Genomic DNA, 22,445 nt, shown 5'->3' with positions numbered 1-22,445 from the left:
GTGTGAGGTGATGTGTGAGTGATAGGCAGGCATGACAGTTTGGAGTGCAGCATTTTAGTGTAAGTGAAAATGGATTGGAAACTTAGAATTTTCCTTCAGGGTGCTGTAAAATTACTGCACTCAGCATGTCATTGTGATAATGTTGTTTAATGGAACATCGATATGAATGCCTCTTGATAACACTTTGCTAAGCAGCTGAGTTGCAATTAATCCATGATAACCTGTATCACCAATGTGATATGTCTGATTTACGTGACAAACTATTGGCCTGTTGCATTCAGCGGAATTTGAACCAGAGCGTCCCGTTTTTCTGTGATAAATGCTTTATTTTAAAGTAGAAGACGTAAAATCTGTCTGCTTACCTTCTGCAAATTGCGAAAACAAATCTGCACATTTAATAGTCCCACCAGTCATTTTGTGGTATTCGCCATGGATGAACATGTACGATTACACTAAATAAATGGCTACTCTTGAGTCATCTCCCTGTAGCGGACACAATCGTCGCAACTGTGAAAGAGCTAATTTCCTGTACTGCTTTCAATTAAATATAAAATATTTAATAATTATTAGTTCTGCGCCACATTTTAAACCTGAAATTCCAACTTGTTGGTACTAATTTCATTCCTTTTGGAAAGATGGAATACCTAGTAGACCCAGCAGCATTTGGTCGGGTGACCTGGACACAAATCAATGGATGCCTGAATCTACTGAGATATCTTGTCTTCTTTAAAAACCGTTATTAAAGAATGACAAAGACGAGTTCTGACTGGCATGATGTGATAAGTCGCAAATGACATCACAGCCTGGTAATTTTAGGAAACTCTCTTGACCTTCTTGAAAGTTATAAAGTATGTTTGTTCCTCGCACTATGTTAAGTGGCTCGTTTTCATATTTTCTCTACAAAAATAGCGTGTAGAGTAGTTATGAAGTTATTGTGGATTGAGTCCTTCAATCATCATAATAAAATAGTGCAGCCCGTCGCTCAAAGTCTGTACTTGGTAAACAGAGTCGTAAGGGAAACTATTTAGGCAAAAAGTCCACGAGTGCAAATAACCCGTTTTACTGGGTCTACACGGAAAGCCTAGGTTACCAAAAATTCTCTGCTGCACTCATGTGAAAACATTTTTATGTCCTATTCCTATTTGCTACAAATTATCTCTTTATTCAAACCAGCTCAATTCAGATGGTTGTCTATGCGTTTGAAAAGAAAACTTAGAAATCTAACTTTGAGGACCTTTTGGAGCTATTTACCTAAGAAACAAGCATTGTCAAAGCTGTCATGTCCTTTAGTCTAGTCCTGTCATGTAGACCCCTATTTACATACATTGTCTTATCCACACAATAATAACTGTTCTGAACAGGTGACCTTTTACCAATTAACTTGCTCTTGTCTCTTCGACACCAGGCTCTTAGTATTCTATCATAATCCCTGAACCTGACGTACACAAACATGTCCTCAGACACAGCATAATTATTCTCTATAAGGGTCACCACTTTTTTCATCCTTGGCCAACAGCCCGCTGTGCATGATCGCATTTGTTTGGAAAAACATTTATGATTGTTTCCAAAATATTTATGATTGTTTTCAAAACCTATCGATTCTAGAAGAAACCCTAGAGTTCCCCCCTGCAAATTAGTGGAGAATTCCTTCCAAGCTGACACGGGATCCTGCATGCTGAGTCTTCAACACGCAATGGTCTTGCATCCCTTGTGGGGTGTCGTCCTTGAAGCAGTTACCGGGTCCTCTACCATCAGTTGAGGGGAATGGTTCTTCCCTAGGGGATTCTTGGCTACATATACGCATATACATGCTATACGTACAGATCTAAGCTAGGTACATTTAGGCAAATTACTTAGGGCGCGCATTTGAGGAATATGCAAGTGCTACTGTTCTTATCTGAACTACTTATGTTCATCTTATTAGCACTATGGTAGAAATGTATCTACTATTTACTATATTGGTACTTGTAATCTTTCGTATGCTTCTGTCTCCTGATTGTAGAAGCAAATATGTTTTACACAAGTCTGGCGCTGGACCAATAAATACTTATTGAAATGTCCTAATAGCCATCCTGTGTATTTTCTGAGACTAAGTGAGCACGAGTGACTGAGCGAAAAGTACTATATTGTTTTCCACGCTTCCTGAGGAATCAGGGTTGTCACGTTCAGTGGTTGCCAGAAACTACCTACACCACTGTAAGATAGAGGGGGGTGGTAGTGGCACTGTAGAGATAGCTGGTCTATCGGCTGACATATCCTGTGGGGGTGTCCGGAAGCGGTTGGAACATCAAGCCCTCAGTTTAGGTCATCCAAAACGCGCAGGTCCTGGGGATTCCTAGGAACTACACGACAAAGCCAACAGGTCTCTCTAACTGCACTGAACTATTAGCTTTTCTAGAGCTTGTTTCCTATGACCTTTGGTCTGCCTACAGTTCAAAAATGGTAGAACAGTAAATTTATAATAAAGTATTACAAAAATTCAAAGTAATGTACCTTTTGAGGTTGCCAATGCCAGTTTTTGATTGGTAAATTAAGAATGAAGTATTCACGAAATGCCACTCATATGCAAAGAAACAAATGGTCCGGTAGCAGTGTGCAACTGCTGGGTCCTCACCAAAAAAAGGTTGGGCAGTAAGTGCAGTGGAGAGGTGGGAGAGGAAAGGATAGGGAAGAGAGAGCTAGTGAGCAGGGGACAGAAAAGCCATGGGAGAGCAGTATGAGCGGGAGAGGAAGGCATGGAGGAGAGAGTGAAAGCTGGGAGTAGAAAATGAAGGGCAGGAGAGGGGCAATAGAAGAGGGAACGATCTGGAAAGAGAGAAAAGGCTAGAAAATTAAGTGTGAGAAGGGGAAGGGCATGATTTTTGAAGCCACAAAATGTTTAATAACTAGCATTCAACGCATGCTCGAATGGTATAACAAGTGTTATTTGAGGAAGAATGTGCTCTCGGAGGAAAGCAAAGTGATCCCATGGGGTGTAAACATTGAAATGTAAAAAATAATCACCTCACCAGCAGTTGGAGGATGCAACTCTTCCAATTAGAAATTGCATAAAGCAACAGTGCTCCAGGTGCAGGGCAAACCCAAAAATAGAGAGCAACATTATTGAATAAGGTACAGAGACCTCAAATAGACACGAAAGCCCCCCAATCTTGAGTAATGAGCGGACCCAAAGCCACTCTGTGTGTATTGTCATACAAAATAGGTCTTACACAACAGACAGCTAAAGCCACCAGTAGACTAGACCTAAAATTGGCAAAGTTGATTTTTGTATTCATTTCCAAAATTATCGCCTAAAATCCATTGTTATGTGCATTTGTAAAGCACCCTTTTGCCTATGAGGGAATTCTGGAGTATGTGTGTGTGCCTAGTCCTGCCAATGGGAGGTTCGTTAATTGAATAGCCAAGTCTTCAACTTTTTGTGGAATTCAAGAAGAGAGGAGGAGGTTCTGATGTGGAGTGGCTATTTCCTGATGCATACACTATCTTCATCTTAATCCCGCTCTTGAGTTCGGCCTGTACTTTTGCTTACACGTCATATGGCAATGATTTCACAAATTTATCTTTAGAAAATTAGTTCCATAGATGTTGTTTCTGGAATCGCTGAAAGGTAGAAAACCTCCCAGCCCTTCTACCTCTGTAAGCCAACCAGTGAGATAAGTGATTTCTTCTGAGATCTGTGTGCAGCCGGAGATCACAGTTTCAAAGCACTTTGTTCGCGTCCAATTACATAATGGCAAAAATATGATGGGAAGTGCATCCCCAAACTATGACTATAAAAAAAAAAAAGTTAACAACCAACAGACCCCTCTTGCAATGAATGAGTGATATTTTAAGTTTCCTGAGAGCAAAACAAAAAGGACGGGTGCGTTCTTAATCATGTTCAACATGTAGTCTGCTCATTAATCCAAACCTGGGATTAGAACAGCGTCCTAATGCATGAGTTCAATGTATGATGCACAGAGATCTATGTTGTATTGTTCTTACATATTGCAGATTGATGCTCTGTCCAGTGAAATTTTTTTAGGTACGTAGTGAAAAGTACTTTTCTTGCAGACAGTGCTAAGTTTTTCCTAATATGTGCTCCAAAAGCTGTTTAAGGACAAAAAGAAGAGTGGTAGGTGTTGCTAGTACAGCGGGGTCTTACAGTATTAAACTTATTTTCCATGAAATTATGCTGGCTGCTAGGAGATGATGTAGGGGGGAAGTTGAATAGTTAATCTGGAAGGGCAAGTCGTGCGAAAAGAGCACTTGTGTGAAGGAAAAGGGAGCATTTTACCTGCAGTGCTTTCTCCTTTGAAGTTAGTATTGAGGAGAGAATTGCATGAAAGTTTAAGACCAGGAGTTGCAAAAAAAATGACATTAATATACTGGCCACTAGGCAGTGATTGTGAATGGGAAGAATTTGCTCTTGTTTGATCGGTGGTAGACAGCTGTGCATCCTGAGAGATGTATAATGTGACCCACATAATGTTCTAGGTGAACTTTTATGAACTTACAAGTAGAGCACACTTTTCTGGAAAGGGAATGTTGGATCCCGTGATTGTGTCAAGAATTCCTGTCATACAAGGGAAACACGCCCTTATGTAAACAGGAGAGCTGTTACATAACTCAAGGGAAACACGCCCTTATGTAAACAGGAGAGCTGTTACATAACTCAAGGGAAACACGCCCTTATGTAAACAGGAGAGCTGTTACATAACTCAAGGGAAACACGCCCTTATGTAAACAGGAGAGCTGTTACATAACTCAAGGAAAACACGCCCTATAAAGGGAGGAACCGGGAGGTACAAGGCTGTCGGATATTGTGTTTACACCGACGTACCTGCTTCGTGAAGAGCAGTGTTCCGGAGTGGTGCTCCAGTAAGGCAAGAACGGAGGTAGGTCGAGTCGTTACTCCCTGGGCCGTGTCTTGCCCCATCGTCACCTGTGAAGGACCCGGAAGCTCTACCGGTCAACCATTGAGCTTCGCTTTTTGACTCGGCTGAGTCCAAGCGCAGTGGCGCTTTTGCTGGTTGGAGTCGTAACTCCCAGCCCGACCAGAGACACAGGGACTGCCAGCTGTAACGCACACCAGGAGGTGTTTGCCGCGTTACAGACTCGGAAGTCCACAGGATCGATCGAGCGGCTGCTCTCGGTTCAGTCTTCTTGCTTGTGATTGGGGTATCGGTGACGCATCACCAGGAGGTGACTCCGCGTCCCGGTGCAGTCTGAGGAAGAGGTTGAGCGGCAGCTCCCTTCAGGTAGAGACCCCGGCTGGGTGTTTCCCTGACTCCTCGATTCTCCCCAACACTCTTCGTGCCCCTCACAGCCTACCGATTGGCATTGTCGGCCATTTCATTTCTGCCCTCTGTTGGCATACGCCGGGATCGGCGTATATGCAGAGGACGGTTAGGACCATCCGTGCTGTGGGCTGGTAACGTACTTAGCCTGGAGGATTCCAGTGACTATAACTTTTGTTTGTTCTTTGTATTTTATTTGCCTTCATTAAAATAACTAACCCTTCACAAGTGGTTGCGTCCTCATTGTCGTGTCTGTTAAACGATCCTGAGACGTTCAGGGCGTTACAGATTGCCAGTTTACAGATACATAAACTATGGATACTTTTCTGGAAAGGGAATGTTGGATCCCATGATTGCCAGTTTACAGATACATAAAGTATGGATAGCTAACACGAGTGAAGGAATTATTGGGAGTGGACTGAATCTGAAAGCCCACATCAATAAACTATGCATAACTTGCTCCACTCTTTGATCCTCTCGGTTATTCTTAATGTTCATCTGCCCCTTACAACTGCCCCTGTGGGCCACCCACGGACACAGTGAACCCACAAGGCTTTTGTCTTCGCTCTTTATTCCCTCTGGATTTTGAGGACTCACTGGCATTGAAGTTTTCCCAGTTTTTTCAAAATTGGAATCTGTACATAAGTTTTTTTCTGTCATATATTGCATTACTTTCAAAATCAGTAGCATATCTGGATTTCTATTTGATCCCTCATTGCAATTGTCAGCCAGTGACGAAAAATTACATGGCAGTCCGAGCAGCTCCTACCAGAAAGGTTGCTGTCATCGTGCATTACGAAACGCATAAGTTTATCAGTTTGAATAGAAGGTTACTTGAAGGTCAGTTTTTTGTACACTTCCTGTGTTTCTGTCCATCTATGAATGGAAAGCTACTGTTAGTACCCCTTTCAGAGGGCCATGAGGCAAGCAGGAATTACTGGGCCCAACTGTTGTGCTTGAGGCCTTTTACTACGTGGCCCAGCCTACTATGGGCTCTGAGCAGCTGGGTCAAGCACTCCTTCAGCAATTGACTCAGTAGTAGCATGGGTCGAGCAGTCTAAGGCTTCTTGGGAAGGAGGTAGGTGTAAGGCAAGCACAGACTCACAACTCAAAATGCATCCAGTAACCCTAATAAACGACTGTCCTGTCAAAGGCTTACTTTTGTGTACGAAGGGGTGTTTATATACTAACAAAGTCCAATTCAACCAAATGCAAACGATATAGACAGCCTTTTTGAGGCAAGCCCCAAGCGTTACTCAGGGCAGCTTTCCAGTCCCACTTCCCTGTTAATGGCTGTTTTACCCATTCACGTGTGGGAACATCCAAGCCAGGCCCCGCTAACACGTTCAAGTCTCAGACGTTCTGTAGGGCACTTTTGGGTGAATTTCAAGTCTCCGTGCTAGAGCACGTCAGCTCAGAGCAAGTTCCCAGAGTTGAGGTTCAGAGTCCTCTGGCATCCCTCAATATCTCAGCTGTGCCCAGAAGGTGGGAGGCTGTGGTCACGGAGGTCACCCTCCTCTGTGCTTCTCCAATGCAGTAAGCATCTCCTGGGATCCGAAGGCAGGTTTTTGATGCTCCCATATGGGGTAGTTGAAGTTTTTGCTCTCACTCTCCATGGGTCAATACCTGCAGTGTCTTCTCTGCTGCACCTGGGGTCTAGGCGACGGCCATCTTCCCCCTTCTCCTCCTGGGCACACATACTTTCTAGCATGCTCATGACACATCATGAGCCATCTCTTATGTACTGTCCCTTCCTACAAGTACACACACACACATCCTAACCCACAAACACAGTTGCTCATTCTATTCCTCCTTCACTGTACCATCTCTCAGGAACACATACATCTTTGCGAGCTCAAAGCACTGCATGCTCTATTTCTCCTTCACTGTACCATCTCTCAGGCACACGTACGTCCTGTGCACAAAACTTCATGCAGACCAAGGGTTGAGTTGAGCACACAGTATCAGAACTTAACTAGGGTGGATCAGAAACGCACCACTCTAGTTACACAGGTAAATTGGATTTGTTTGCTCTACTGATTACAAAAAACCCAGTATGATCTCACCTTTTGAGGGTAACGTGTTGTGCGCCCCTCCTGGTCTAAGCAGACCGCAGTCTATAATACAGGCCTAGGACATAGCGCAGATGCATGATCCATGTTCACTCATGACCAAAAATCATTACCAAAGATCGAGATGTCACCACAGCTGGGACACTAAGGCCCATCACCATTAGAGGGACTTTCCGTCCCAACAGCTACCGACTAGTTCTAATTGTACTACCATCTTTTCATCTGTCATTTTCCTGTACTAATGTAAATTCTCACATCCTCATTCCATTACCAGGTAGTAATTGTGGACTGAAAACCAGTGCTAAGGGTTTCCTGACCTAAGCCACTGGTTTGGAGCAGTTGATTAAACATAAACCGCATTCAAATTTAAAACGTTTCTTCTCTTCCACAATTCACCACATAGGATCAGGGATTTCTGGGCAAGTCAGCTTGGGACTCAACCCATCTGAGTCCCAATAATAAGCATATTTGGATATAAGTTTAATTCTGGGCTATTTATGCTAAATCTGGTTAGCCCTATATTTAAAAACCAATCTGATTTGTTTAGTTCTGTATGGTTTCTTTCTAGATGTTTTTCTCATTCTCACAGTAAGTCATGCATTTTACTGAGTTGCTGCCCTTTTTGGGTCTACCAAAGTCCTCTAATAATCAGTTGTAACTAATGCACAAGCATTAGCAAAAAAAAACTTTGTCTGGGTGCCATTTTCTTTATTTTTCAAATATATGCAGTAGCGCAAAGAAGATTTGAAAAAATATTTTTTTTAATGAACGGCCCAGCTACTATGGCATCTCAGGTGTGGCACAGAGGTGAATTTCTTTTCAGGCGGCTGTGCAAGCCAAAGGCCATCACTTAACAGTACAAGAAAGCCAACAGATGAAGGGGACTGACTTGCTGTCATGTGTGCTGTTGTGGGCGGAGGCAAAGCCTAAATGACACTTCAACAGAGCAGTGGATGAATGGGTGTTGACTCAAAGCCCTTAAATGTATGCATATATGTATGTTTTTATTATAAACTTTAGGAAGACATTGCCCCAGAACTTTTTTCGGGACCTTAAGTCACTACTGATAGCTCTCATATCGGGTAAGAGCAGTAAGCGGGTTTCACTTGCGAAATTATATGCTCCATTGTCTGAGGGAGGGTTGGGAGCCACGAACAATGAATATTATTACGGAGCTGCAGAGGTGCAATGGCCAGTGCGCTGGCTCACTGACCATAACGTAATGGAACTGGGACACTGTGCGATTGGACTGTTCCTGTTGGTCCTTTTATTTACATAGAAAACACCCATTCCCCCTTACGCCCCAGAACTACCCCTTTGGGTAATGCCCAGCGGCGCACCACAGGGCCTATAACTGGAAGCGACTGACTGGCCAAAGCAGGTGTCACATTTTGGGGAGTTCCGTTCACCAACTCAATTATCCATACATTTGACAACCTGGGGGATGAATATGGGATCCCCCAAGTTCCTTTCTTCTGTATTCATCTCTCACACATCAACTACACACCGTGTGGGGCAGGACACATGATGAGCCGGAGTCATCTAGACACCTCCAAACACTTCCTGTATACGGTGCTGCCCGCAGCTCCGTTGCAATGCTTTACAATTCCATACGCCAGGACAGGGCGGTCCCTCTCACATTTCTTAGGGCCTACTTGGTGAGCTCTGGATGGTGAACTCTCAACAACATTAACCAAGAAACAGTGAGTGCAATGTCTGGAATTCCCTAAAAGTGTTTCAGTGAATGCCAGGCTTAAGTACACCCAATTGAATTATCTTCACCACACGTACCTGATGCCCCAAAGAATCTCCAGGATGTTTCCCGGCTCCCCAGACAGTTGTCCTCGATGTTGCAACACTGAGTCCACATTCACACATATGGTATGGTCATGCCCGCGGTTAGCGGCAAACTGGACAGAAATAGCTGATACACAGTCGGAGGCCACGGACAGTTCTTTACAGTTAAATGGCTTGCATTTTGTGTTAGAGATCACTAAACGCTCAGCAAAGCGCAAGACTCAAAATACATTTTTGGATTTGGCTTTGGTGGTAGCTAAGCGCTGACTGGTTATGTGCTGGAAGTCACAATTAGCCCCTACCATTCAATTATGGCTCAACGATTTACGCAGATCCCTCATTGCCAAACTCTAGATCTCCTATGGGACTGTCCCGGGCCACCCGATCGCACCCAACCCTTCTCACTGGAGAGCATACCTCAACGGCATTGAGGCCAAACTCATGGATACTCCTTTGTGACTACCAGTACTGCAACTGGCCACCATGCGGGTGTGGATGGGCAGCTGCCTTTGACTCCTGGGACACGTCTTGAAACCCTATCATCCTCCTCACCCTCCATCCCCCCACCACCCTTCTATTTAAAGCACTGCCGTAGTTAATCAAGGCCTCTGCGATCCTACAACGCACATTTGTCCAGCATCCACAAACCGCTGGTCTGCAGCAACCCACTTGAAAAATAATGCGAAATAGAAGGTGGTTGCTGCCCACCCCTTTCTTTAGGTACTGATTGGGATATCTCATGCCATGTAATTCAGTGACAACGTGTTTGTCTGCAAAATAGTGAGGGATTTCGCCTCCCTCACCTTGGCTTTTCTATGCACCGACCTGAGAGTTGGAATAGGATAGGGACCTAATGGTCCTATTAATAACAGCAGCGGTTAAAATGGTTTTAAACAACTGGAAAGACAGAAGCAAAACTAGCTACAAAGGGTGGATCAACTGGATCACACACCTCAGGAGAGCAGACAACCTGGCACTTCAATACTAGCCATGGAAAGCGTCAACTAGGGGGATGTGGGGTACCCTGGACACTTACCTAGACTCTTATGAACCTCCATAAACACTTAACCTGAGCGCTAACCAACAATAAATTCCAAGCCCAAACACAACATACGGCGACTCTTAGGCACCATGAGCAACCCAGCTTGTTCCTTTTGTTGGCGGTCATCTGTACATAGCTAGTATAGATACCGCTAATGGTCTGCCAAGCGTTTATTCTGCCTACGGACCTGTCCCCTTCCTATCTACACTAAACTTTCTGCCCCTTTTCCTCCTCTCTTCTCTTTCTCTCTTAACCAGACGAACAGTAGGGGCCAGTTATTCATGTAACAATGTAAGAAATGGGTTTTGTGCCAATCTGGTCTTATCCTACAACGACTGCTGAATGTAACTGAAAAATTTCAATAACATTTTTTAATAAAAAAATAAAATAAAAAAAGCAACTTCTGATCCTGTCTGTTTGCGCTGACAAATGTATGAAAAAATGTTTGTGTACTGTATTACTGTCGCATTTATGCTATTACCGCTGTTACTCTTGCATCATACACTGTTCTAATGCTGTATGATATTGCACACTCACTCTATGAACGGAGTACTGTATGTTCACCAAAAAGTAAATAAAGAAATATTCCACCAAAAGATTCTAGGGAAAACATTAGGCTGGCGAGACAAGTAAAGAAAGGTGTCGAAAAATGAGGGTGCAGTCTTCTTGTTGATTCTGCAGCACTTTAACCAGGTCTGTAGAGGTTTGACTTTCTTGCAGTGTCCATTGTAGGAGACTGGATGAAGAAAGATGCGCGGTGCCAGGTTTACAAGTATATTTGTTGTCTAAGGCCGGTCTTTCTTACTTATATAAGGAACAGGCTAGGAGTTCACGCACCTGAAAGACACGCAAGTGCCAGATGTGTTTGATTTACCTGTGATCCTCTCCCTCCCGCTGCTTCCTTTGTCACTCTCCACCTTTACAAGAGTGCAGTCTGATCTGTTGAAGTGCCAGCCGAACCCTGCTTGATTTCGTAGTCCACCATTGATGGCTGACTTTTATATTTGGGCCACGACACCCACTAGAATGCCCCCCGTTATCTTTACAAAAACACAAATTATTAAAAATCACTTTTATTAGTACCGAATCTTATTTTATTGTTGTTTTTCGTATTGAATTGTCAGATTTAACTTCAGACTCTAATTGTTTGACCAGAGTTTAACGTTTTTGAAGCTAGAAGAAGATTGGAAAAACATTGAAGCCGGTTTGGCCACCCTAGGCTAATTGCTTATTTTCTTATATATCTCTGAATGCCAAAAACAACACAAGGTTGTTCACAGTTGCCGAACATGTTGTAATTTCTTTAATTGGGCTTTGATTAAAATGGGTTCCTTCTATTTCTTGAATGATTGATTGTATTTGTTACCCATCATTAATCAAAATCTGCTGGCAGCATTTGAAATAATTTGCGCACGTTAATTAGAAGGCTTGGACTAATGTGTCCTGCATTACCGCATGCGCGGGAACATCTGCTATTTGTACTTGTTGTATTTATGTTTAATACATAGGACCGTTTTTTTTGCCACTGCAATAGAAACATATTGAGATGGCAGAATATTTCACAAATGTTAATTCCCTGGTAAACTCGAGGACAGCATCAATACATTTTGAGAGAAACTATTTAAGGTTGCTCTTCCCAGAGTAATACCAAAGGCGACGTGGCTCTTCTCCTCCGAATACAATTGTTATTTTCCTCTATACATAACCAAATTGAAGAGGCGTTTCCGGTTCATTGGTTTATTGTGACACTGTATTACTGTACACGTCATCATTGTCATAAACAGTTCTGTATGTGTATTGTTTAGTATTGTAGCATTTATGTAGTGTTTACTCTACCTACCCGGGGTGTTGAAGCACTGATGCACATGGGTAGCATACTACATGGTTGTGGTGTGTGTCGTTGGAAGAATGTTGTCTTTGTTTTGAGCCTATGTGAGCAGTGTTTTTGTTTCATGTGTTATTGACCAGAAAGGTGGTCTTACCTTGTCTTGGGACACAGTTCTTAATGGTATGATAGCTGACGAGTATTAACATACTCCATATATTTAGACTAAAATCACTATAATTCTTTCTGGCATCTTGAGTTTCTAGATTCCTGCAAAATAATTGAAAATGGAATATCTTATTAATGGCTTATTATCAGGTGAGATTGTGCATATAAACTCTCTGAAGTCAGCGCTCCCTGCACTGTAAAAGTATTTGGCTGCTTTGATTCTTTTTCTTAAAGAACTGGCCATGAAGGCTTAGTATCATTAATTTAATTCCATTGCATGGGTTTTTCTACCACGTTTCTTTTGAGGAGAACTATTGTGGGGTGACTAATTCGTTAATCTAGTTTCTCCTGGGATTTTCCATCCCTCAGATTTTGGAGTCATTCTTACACTTGTGTGCCTGCTGCTGCCATTGTAGGAAGAGTGGCCATTTCTCAACATTTACTTTATTCTTGGGATCCTACACCTTCTTCTGCAAGTTTGTTAATTTTGTATGTCAAAGATACCATGTACAAGAAAGGATTCTATCTTTCCTTCTTAGTGAGTCGCACCCACTGTTGCAAATAATTGAACGCATGGTTACAGTATTTGGGATACATAGTATGGGTAGGAAGTACATTTTCTAGCTCATACACCTGGTTAACACAGAAAGGGGCCTGCTGGTCTTGTGACTGCAGCTCATTCCTTGGAAGAAGGTAAGGAAGGAACGGTGATAGGATTCCTCAAGTTATATTTTTTCTAACTAGTCTTGTGCAAGGGGGAAGGAGAGGTACTCTTGTCCAATTATCCCTGCACATTCAGCTCTTTTTTTCTCTATCTTCAGTGAAGCCCCTGGTGGGGCTCGTGAAGGTGCCAGGATGGCTGGATTATTGGGCCTCCTTTTCAAACATGTTCCTCCTTAATGGGTCAGTGTTCAGTTCTGCTGCTCCTGCCTACCTTCCCTGTTACAGCACTATTTCTAGAGACCACTTGTTCTAAACCATGAATTCACACTCTTGCACATTCTTCTGCCCAATGTACTCCTCCCAGTCTTCTGTACCAAACCAACCTATTTTCCCAGTCGTCTTTCACGCGGACAACATTGGGCAGATCCTTTTTAACAACACATTGACAACCATAAAACAACACTGGCTGTTCAGTGCAAGCAAGCAAATATATGGTAAGTGCAGTTAGAATACACCTAGAATTTTGGTGCAACATGCTTGTGCTGTTTTGCCAGGTTACCAAGCCCAGTGCTGTGCCTCGCTCCACCTCAGTCCCTCTGGATAAACTTCTCATTTTCCTCTGGTTCCTGGGGTCATTGTGTGAAGTCTGGTCCAGCGCTCTCCTGTCATTTCTTTGCTGCGTCATTTTTCAGCGTGCCAATACACCAATTGTTAATATTAAACAGACCGCACTAGGGGCCAAAGACATCTAATGTGTTTAATGCAAAAATAGCAAAAGGCACAGTAGATAACAAGGTGGCACTAGTCATTTGAGCCGCTCAGAGCTCTTGCTCAAAAAGCCAGTTGAGCATGTAATGCTCAAATGCATGCAGTTTTGAATGGTTCTTGTACCCTTTTTCCCAGTGCATATCTATGGAACATAAACACGTGGCAGAAGCTGTTTCTGGAGGCAGGACCTTTAGAAGTAGAAAGTGCAAGACCTTAAATTGAAGATGAAGATACATAAAAATAATGCTGAATCCACTGTTTTCCTAAAATCATGCTTCTCTTTGCCAAAATTTAAAGTGAGGCTATGCTTAGCGCCGAGATGCCGGAAATGAAATATGTACTACCTAAAATAACAGTGCTTCAAGGCCTGTGGAAGTCATGAAATATAGCATGCATGTTAAGGCTGACGAACACTTCAGGTGAATAATGTCCAAAATTGAACAAGAGATACATCTTTCCACTTTGTGATATACATGTGCAAGGAAACATAAATATTTAAAGCAACAGGAATACATAGGTATGTTTTCTCATTCAGGGATGAAGGTTGAAGATTTTCAAAGGAGAAATACTTTGACCAAACAGATCTCCTGAGAGAAACCAGAAGGCCAAGTAGTGGTTATCAGTGCAAGAATTTATGGGCAAAATAGTTGTACGTTTCCGCATAAAAGGAAGATCAAAGCTAAAATATGTTGATTGAGATTGAAACCATTGCTTCTTGCAGGTAGTTGATTTGTTTCTGAGGAGAGTGCACAGTAGGCACTACACTATGACTATTTCTTTGTCAGAATTTTAAAACTCTTCTTAGTAAGGGTAGTCCGAGAATGACCAGACATGGATTTGGCAGTTATCTTAATTTTTTTATAATTGCATGCGAGGAGCAGGCACGCTTAGCAAGCTTCATGATATCTGACAGACTTTACAAATGGCAAGCTTGGCGCAGACTATAAGGGGAATGAAAATGCTCTGTTCTCTCTCTTTGAAAGCTACTAGAAGCTCAAATTAAGGACATTCGCTATACACAGGTATTCATGTTGGTCAATGGAGTTCAATTTTGCTAAGAGGGCTAAAATCTGAGCAAAAAAGACAGCCACCGTAAATTCTTTTGGATGGACTTCACCACGCTAGTTGCTCCTTAATGGTTATTGGTATGAAATCAGTTATTACATTTATTACTCCATTTATACATTTCTGAATTATTGACTATGTGGAAGTGTAAAGAAAACCTAGAAACACATTTAGTTTAGGTATTTGAATACATTTATCAGAATTAATTGTTAGGTTGCTCAGTGATTGAGAAGGCACTTTTCTTCCAGGCTCAAAAACAACACGCTTTTCAGATCCTGCTTTATGCAGTAGTTGTATTTGGTCACTAAGACCATTATATCATCTATTGTCTTGTACTTTCCAGATGTATGAAATGATGAGTGTGGTGTGAAGGGCGTGTAAGAGATGTGTATGAATGAGAGGTTGCTGATAGGATGTTTGGTGTCTCTCTACCTGGGGCTATTTATTGCTTTTTTCTGATTTAATATTTATGTATGACTATATAATTCCTTGATAACAATAATGTGTATACATTTTTTATGTATAGTATTTTTGAAAAAGTGACAAACAATTTTGATAAATAAATATATATTTAAATAGAGGACGACTGTTGTATCATGTTGTTGTTGTAAATTGATAGTTAGCCCACTTTTTTGAATTCGTGCTGAATCATTTAAAAGAAGTATAGGTCAAGAGGGAGACTTTTTTCTTGTAAAAAACAACACGAATCATGCATTTATCTTGTGATTGGAGCTAGGAGTGTTTACTTAGGCCAATGGTTGAAATTAATGTTGAGGAAACCTTTTGATTGAAACATCTTTGTCAAAAATGTACTCTTTATGTTACGTGGAACTTATTATTTAGGTTTAAGAACATTGCTTTTTAAAATACCTAATCCACAAAATGTCGGGTTTACATAAATTGCTTTCTAACCTCAATCTCTTTGTTTTCAGGAATAAGGGAAGGTAGCATAACCGTGATATGGCATATATATATATATCTCATATGAAAAGATTTTACCTGTTAAAACGTATTATCTTTTCAATTTTTTTACTTGGCTTGTGTTTACTCTAAATATGCAGTATCAAAACATCCAGTATATGTAGCTGATTTATTAAGATTTGCACATATTACACAAGATTTGGTTTGACATTTGAATTCTGTAATATGTTTTATCCTACGTAGGCAGCACTAGATGGTAGACTTAAACTAAAGTGTGTGAACTAAATAGTGCGGTTTGGTGTTCCAATAAATGTTTCTCAGTAATTTAAGACTCTTTCATTTCTTTCTTGTAGTGTGCTGGGAATTTTTTGGAAATGTGCGAGGATTGGTAAGTTTCTCTATATCAGGTTTTCTATTCACTACAATTAATTTGCTTTGTATGTTGATTTATGGAATATTTCTGTTCAAGGAACTCCAGTCCTTATTATAATGATCGATTAAAAAGCATGTTGAACTACTAACAATTATCACTGGTATCCAACTCTGGGAAGTTGATAATATTGAACAACCATACATTGTTACTAGTAGCGACCACTCCAGATCATCAAGCAGAGTTACAAAATCAGTGTGATTAAAAAGCTACATTGATATGAAACAAATCCGCTGAGCAATGAAATAACAGCGGTATTAGCAAGAGCCATCTATCATCAATGAAATAACATTAGCTAGGAGTCTCCCTAACCTTTTGTGAACAGGGATCAGTTTTAAATATATTTTGGAAATAAAGTAATTTTGTCTCCCAATGTAAATGTGTTTCCTTCATGCTATGCTTACTTGTTCAACTTCCTCATAAGAAAAGATTGCCTCACATGCCCTTGTGTTACTATTTATTATGATCCCGTCAGGTGCCATCATATTGACAAGGAAGCCAACACAGTGAGGAAGTTGGGCATTTTTAGGTTAGTATTATGCCATGAATGGCCACCATAGAGCCTGGAATGCCAACATATGCCAAGCATGACCATCATCGTGTAAGGGCTACCATTATGAGAGATGGCCAGTATTATGAGACGGTTGATAACAGTTATGCAAGGTAGCCACAGTTAAGCCAAGTAGCAATTGGGCCAGTTCATACAGAACTTTATATGAGCAATTTTAGGTTTCTTAAGGAGCGGGAGTAGTTGGCTTGTCTTTTGAGCTTCTGGGGAAGATATCTTGAGTGAGGAAGGAGTTGACAGTGGTGAATAGGTGAGAGATAGAGCCTCCCTCAAGAGAGCTTTGATGAAGGACGAGGGCAGAGAATGAGCTCTGTAGGATTGTCCTAGGTTGATTTAAAAAAAAAAAAAAAAAAACTTGTAATCCTACACAAGTCTTTTTTAATAGGAAAAGCCAGAATAGCATATTCAGTGAAATTAGCACTTTATAGGTAGTCACGGTAGGGGCATGACATTGCTAATAATTACCCTTTCTTTAAGGTTAAATAAGCTAGTTTGGTTCAACTTGCTCTTCTCCATGACTTAAGAGTGAGAGCACATGCTCCGAGCAGCTGGATATCAGTCTCCCAGTACTCCTAGTCAAAATGCTTGTACATCAATTCAGACATATGACCATGGGGTGATCACTCAGATAAGTAAATGTGGTACACCACCATTATGCAATGCATGAGCACAGTTATGGCATGAATACCCAGAATTTATCAAAAGGGATCACCGTTTTGTATTTAATATCCATAGGTTCACAGATGACCCCATTTTGCGTAGAGGTCTACCGGATGTTGATACTGGTTGCAAATGTGAGGGATTACCGCGAGGGTGGAGCACCACATCTGGTACCAAGAATCACTCTTTTTCTCATACATTCACAGGCCTTGAAACATAAAGATTTTCATAATCCACACTCAATGCCTGAAGCAAGTGTGTCACTTAGCTCTCTCTGTTCCCTTCACAACGCTTGTCATGTCCATGGTTGCTCCTGCAGTTCCACACTAGAGCCGCTCCACTGGCATTATTCTCACTTTGTCGAACAGTGCTGGGCTTTTTCGTGGGGTGATTATTTGTGTCACAAACCCTGCATTCTCTGTCACTCTCTGTACACATATGTATTTGTTTATTTGTGTGAATGCACTAGTGTTTGGTTTGGCTGGCTGCCACTTGAAGGAACTGCAACAGAGTGGTGTTGCTTTGGCAATGCTCAGAGGAGAATGTAGCTCAGCTTCACACCCACTGAATGAAGTACTTGTCTGGGCTCCAAGTCTGCAACTCACTTATGGGCAACTAGTGAGCTACAAGTACCGTGCAAACTACATGTTGGAGACCGATATTTTCACTGGTTTGAACAAAGGAATGAGGGCATATTTGTGGATAAGTTCTAAACCTGAAACACTCGCAAAGCGCACATGCCAACAGATTATCTCAGCAAATGACCCCCATTTGCATCTAATAATTTCTAGATCAGTGATAAACTTTGAGAGGTTTCAAAACCCATATTTTCACATCAACAAACCATCCTAAACTGTATCCCTCCCTTTCCCTCACCACTCCTCACTGTGTTTCTGCATGCAGCCAAAGAACTGAACCAAACCACCTCCCATTCAGAGTTTGATTGCATTTTTTAAGCACCTCCTATGTCCCCATTGGTCTCTTGCAATTGCTCCAATTATCTGTGTAACTAAACAAATTAGTACTTTGGCTTTTTCTTAGGGTTTACGTAGGATGTATAGTGATGTAAAAAGGATGCAAGTTCCATTGTTTTGGATTCCCAGATTGCTTCTGGGAACTTTACCAGGCAAACCCAGGATTCGTCAGGGACCTGGAGTAATTGGTAGAACAAGGAACAGAGGTACCTCGTTAAAAGACTATGCAGAAATTATGTGCAGTCAAATGACAATTTTAATCAAATAAACAAAGTCACAAAAGCAATGCAGTAATTGCCAATACAGAGCAACGTGTTCAGTCCTCTTTCATAAGTGATACACGCGTGTGGTAAACGTTATCATCTTGTATATCATAATAACAGAAACAACACTGCCTGTCATACCAAATCATATATTCAAAGGTGGGTCTGCAGTATAATTGGTTGATGGCGTTTCGCTCCCCATTAAATACTGCGATCATCATCAAAACTCTAAAATAACTCATGAGCCCAAGCCAATATTTGTAGGCACCAAGAAGTATATTATCTCCCTAGTCAAAGTTTTAATGTAACTACTCAACTATTTAAGAGCAAGAGGAAGGCTCAATTTACTGGCTTAGCAATTGTAGCAGAGCTTGTTTTTAACGCTCAGAAAGAACTACAAATGGTTCATCTTCAGCCCACTAAACAGGTCACCACTGAGCTGCTGCTAGAAACACTTTTATGCGAAAACTTGTGCTATGTCTGTCTGGGGATCTAGCCAAGGAATTGCCTGTTTTTCAACAATGGTTATTGCTTCAGGGAGCTTGATCTCGCCAATGTCTGAAAATAAACGAACTTTTTGAGTTCAAGCCTCTTTATAAAGGGGAAACTGAAATGTTGATGCTTCACAGCAAACCGGTGGGTTTCCCAATAGATATTTGCCTAACCTACATTCTAAAAGTGGTAAGTGGTGAAGTTGTGCCACTAGTATCAAAATATTAAATCGGGTAGTGTTCCGCAGGGAGTTAAAAACACTGTTTTGTCCCATATTTAAAAAGCCAGTTCTTCCTATAGATGACCCTGCAAACCATTGTCTATGTCCTTTGTACTACTCTGGGTGAAACTGTTGTGAGATGTTATTGTGAAACAACTGCAGGAGTTACTATAGTCAAATGCCATCTTAAATTCATCCTAAGCAGTATTTTGTCCAGAACTTGTCTGATACTAGTGGTGACTTTAATGGTTGATGACCTGAGAATGATGCCAGAAATGGGGGATTCCACAGTGGTTGTACTATTAGATCTGTCAGCCGATTTTGATACCATTGATCATCTTGTCCTGATTAAGCAACTAGAGGATATAGCAACTGCACGCTGCCTTGATTTCAACTTTACTGATCAACTTTAACCAAGTGGTTCAAATTGACTCCTTTTAATTTAGAGCCCTAAGATCATATCTAGGGAGCACCCTAGTGATTTTCTGTGTCCCTCATGGTACTTCATATCCATCTAAAACTAATGGCTCTCAACCTTAATGAGTTCCAAGCCACAACCTATATGTATACTTACGGAACACAGCTTGTGATCAGTTTTGGAGACAATCTGAAAACTGGGTCTAGGGGTGTATCAGGAGCGCTTAATTACATAAGAAGCTGGTGGGCTGTAACTTTCTAAAATTTAAATCCAATTTAACCAGAAATTATCCTAGTATTTTCCAAAAGAATTCTTTGGAAAGCTTCCCTGTGGTCTGCCTCACTGTAATTGATGTCCTGCTCTAGTGAATGGGATCAGAAATCCAGGTATTCCGATGGGTGCCAACCTTTATGTTTGACGCTCAAATTGGTGAAGTGACCAAAGCATGCGTCTTTAGCCATGGCTCTCTTAAAAGGATCTTTGGTTTTTTTTACAGAAAATCACAGTAGGCAATATATGCATTGATGCAATCTAGACTAGATAGCCACAATTCAATTTACTTACAGCTTCGTATGAATAATATTACTAACCAACAAAAGATTTAGAATGCTTCTGTAATATTAATCTTTAATCTAAAGAATATGAAACTTAAACAGCTTACCTTAAACAGCTGCACTGGGTACCTATCACATCTAGTTTAACTTGGCATTCATGTTGTTTAAGAGCTACAATACTGGACTTTTCTACATAACTACGAAGTTCTCATAGTACACCCCTACTTGAGCACTCAATTAAAAATCTTGTCCTCTGTACTCTGTCCATAAATTTAAATAGAAAAAGCTTAAAGGAAGATCTGTTTGAGTGGCTACCACAGAACTGTTGAATCAAATTCTACTTTTTCTTTGAGCGGAACCTTCCTTAAGTAAAATCTAGCAGAAACTAAAAACTTTACAGTATCCACTGTAGTTACCATCAGTTACTCCCGGCCTCTCAGTTCATACTCTTCTTTCTGTCTATTTAAATGTCCCAACACTGCAAAGAAACTCCTATAGGGTGTATGTTGTGTTCTACTAATTTTTAAATCATAATAATTAAAGGTAAAGGATCTGTAAATGATCTAAACATGTAAACAAAGGCATTTTCTTATTTATTCTATTACATTTGTCCAGTATTTTGTTGATGGTATTGTATTCTCCTTGTGCGTATCTGCCAATACTTGATGTCCACTGTCTATAGGAGTACTTGCTTAACTAGTATGTGCCTTATTTTTGACTATCCTCTCAATTTGTTGTTCTTCTTTATCTAATGTTTTTTTTTCTCACAAACAGGTGAACGGAAGAGTCCATACGTAGCTGTATGCTGTATAGTGATGGCTTTCAGTATTCTCTTTGCGCAGTAATATTTGGGATGTGACAGTACTGCACTGCTCTTCGCCACCTTTGGACTTGTATAAACTGAGTTGAAAATAATTGTCTGCCTCTCTTTTTAGTGTTTTTTTTTTTTTTGAGGAGGAGGATATGGACATACTGTCCGCACTTGTCTTTTGTGTACCTTAGTGGACCAAGAAGAGCAAGCTACACAAAAGTGCAACATAGATCCTTTATGGCAATGTATCTTGTTGCAAATTCTGGAAACATGATTTGTCGTTCATTCAGTTTTAATGTGCATTTCTACAACTGAACTGAAATGGTAGAAAGAGCTATCTTTGTAAATGTGAAGACCAAAAAAATGCCCTTCTAAATAAACATTGTTTCTTTAGAAAATATTTTTATTCCTAGTAGTCATTAATTGAAGAATGTTTGTGCATGGGTAGGACCCAGCAAGGAAGTGTTAACATAAGAGTGTTTAAACATGTTTCACAAAATTGCAACAAAGATTATCAGTCATAATGTGTAATGTAGAATTTTATATCAATTGAATTTCCATCAAAAACCTATTTGAGCAACATAAATGTAGCGGTAGTAGATATACTAATGGGTGGGAAAAGGGGGGAATGGCTCACAATGGTCATATACTGCCTTCCCTCAAATAGCTGTACTCTTTATATCTACCCATATTCCTTTTGGTGTGAAGATTAGTTCAAATTCACTCTTCAAATGTGATTTGATGTCTCCTTCATCGCTTATTAAGGCTGTATCTCAATTCTCTGCAAATTGGACTACTTTTTATGACTGTTACTGATTGTGTGTTCCTTCTCCCTGTACTATCCAAAGTATCTGCTGAACATCCACTCAAACCATTCTTCATTTGTTTGGGTCCTTAGGGCTTTCAGAATCTTGCAAAATGTACAGTTTTAGAATTTTCGTTGAATGGGGAAAAAGTGATCTATTTGCATGGTTATTTGTTTTTCATATTGCTTAAGGTTGCATCAATTGGATAGCAACATGCAAAGTTTAAATCGGCTAATATATTGCTTACTATTAGATTACATTTCATAGAAGCCGGCTAGATCCTGCTATGGATCTCTTTAGGACATTTTATGTAGGGCCTGTTAATGTGGAGTGCTGAAACACCAAGACTCATCCTAAGTATGGATGTGTTATGCAAGCAAGTTCAAGCATCTGAGTGCTTTTAATGCCCACAATAGAGCAACTACAAGAACAGTCTGCACATAAAATATATTGAAAGTATAGAAGTTTATAATTCAGAAGGGGAATTTTCATGGAGTTTCATTGTACGTATGGAATGCTATGAACACTTGCTCTGTTCACATGAATCCTTCTCTTGACTCTCACACCCTCAACAGTTATTGTATTTTTTCATGGTAAAATGTAGCAAAACACTTTATGCTTTCTTGATCTCTTTTGCTCTTCATTTTCT

General features: G+C 40.8%; 1 protein-coding gene across 1 annotated transcript in view; it reads left to right on the top strand.

Moving 5' to 3' along the window:
• The window catches only part of TMEM167A (transmembrane protein 167A), a 117,763-nt gene extending 96,373 nt beyond the window's left edge, over positions 1-21,390 (top strand). Inside the window, exons 3-4 of the mRNA XM_085632422.1 lie at positions 15,954-15,988; positions 20,954-21,390. Coding sequence (XP_085488548.1) covers positions 15,954-15,988; positions 20,954-21,024 — 106 coding nt within the window. The 3' untranslated portion in view covers positions 21,025-21,390. The remainder of the gene's footprint in view (positions 1-15,953; positions 15,989-20,953) is intronic.
• Positions 21,391-22,445: the final 1,055 nt, after the last annotated feature.

Source organism: Triturus cristatus, chromosome 2_1 (genome assembly GCF_964204655.1).
Source record: "Triturus cristatus chromosome 2_1, aTriCri1.1, whole genome shotgun sequence".
NCBI classification, from domain to species: Eukaryota; Metazoa; Chordata; class Amphibia; order Caudata; family Salamandridae; genus Triturus; species Triturus cristatus.
The sequence above is the reverse complement of the archived record's forward strand: the minus strand, read 5'-3'. Positions and strand labels throughout refer to the sequence as shown.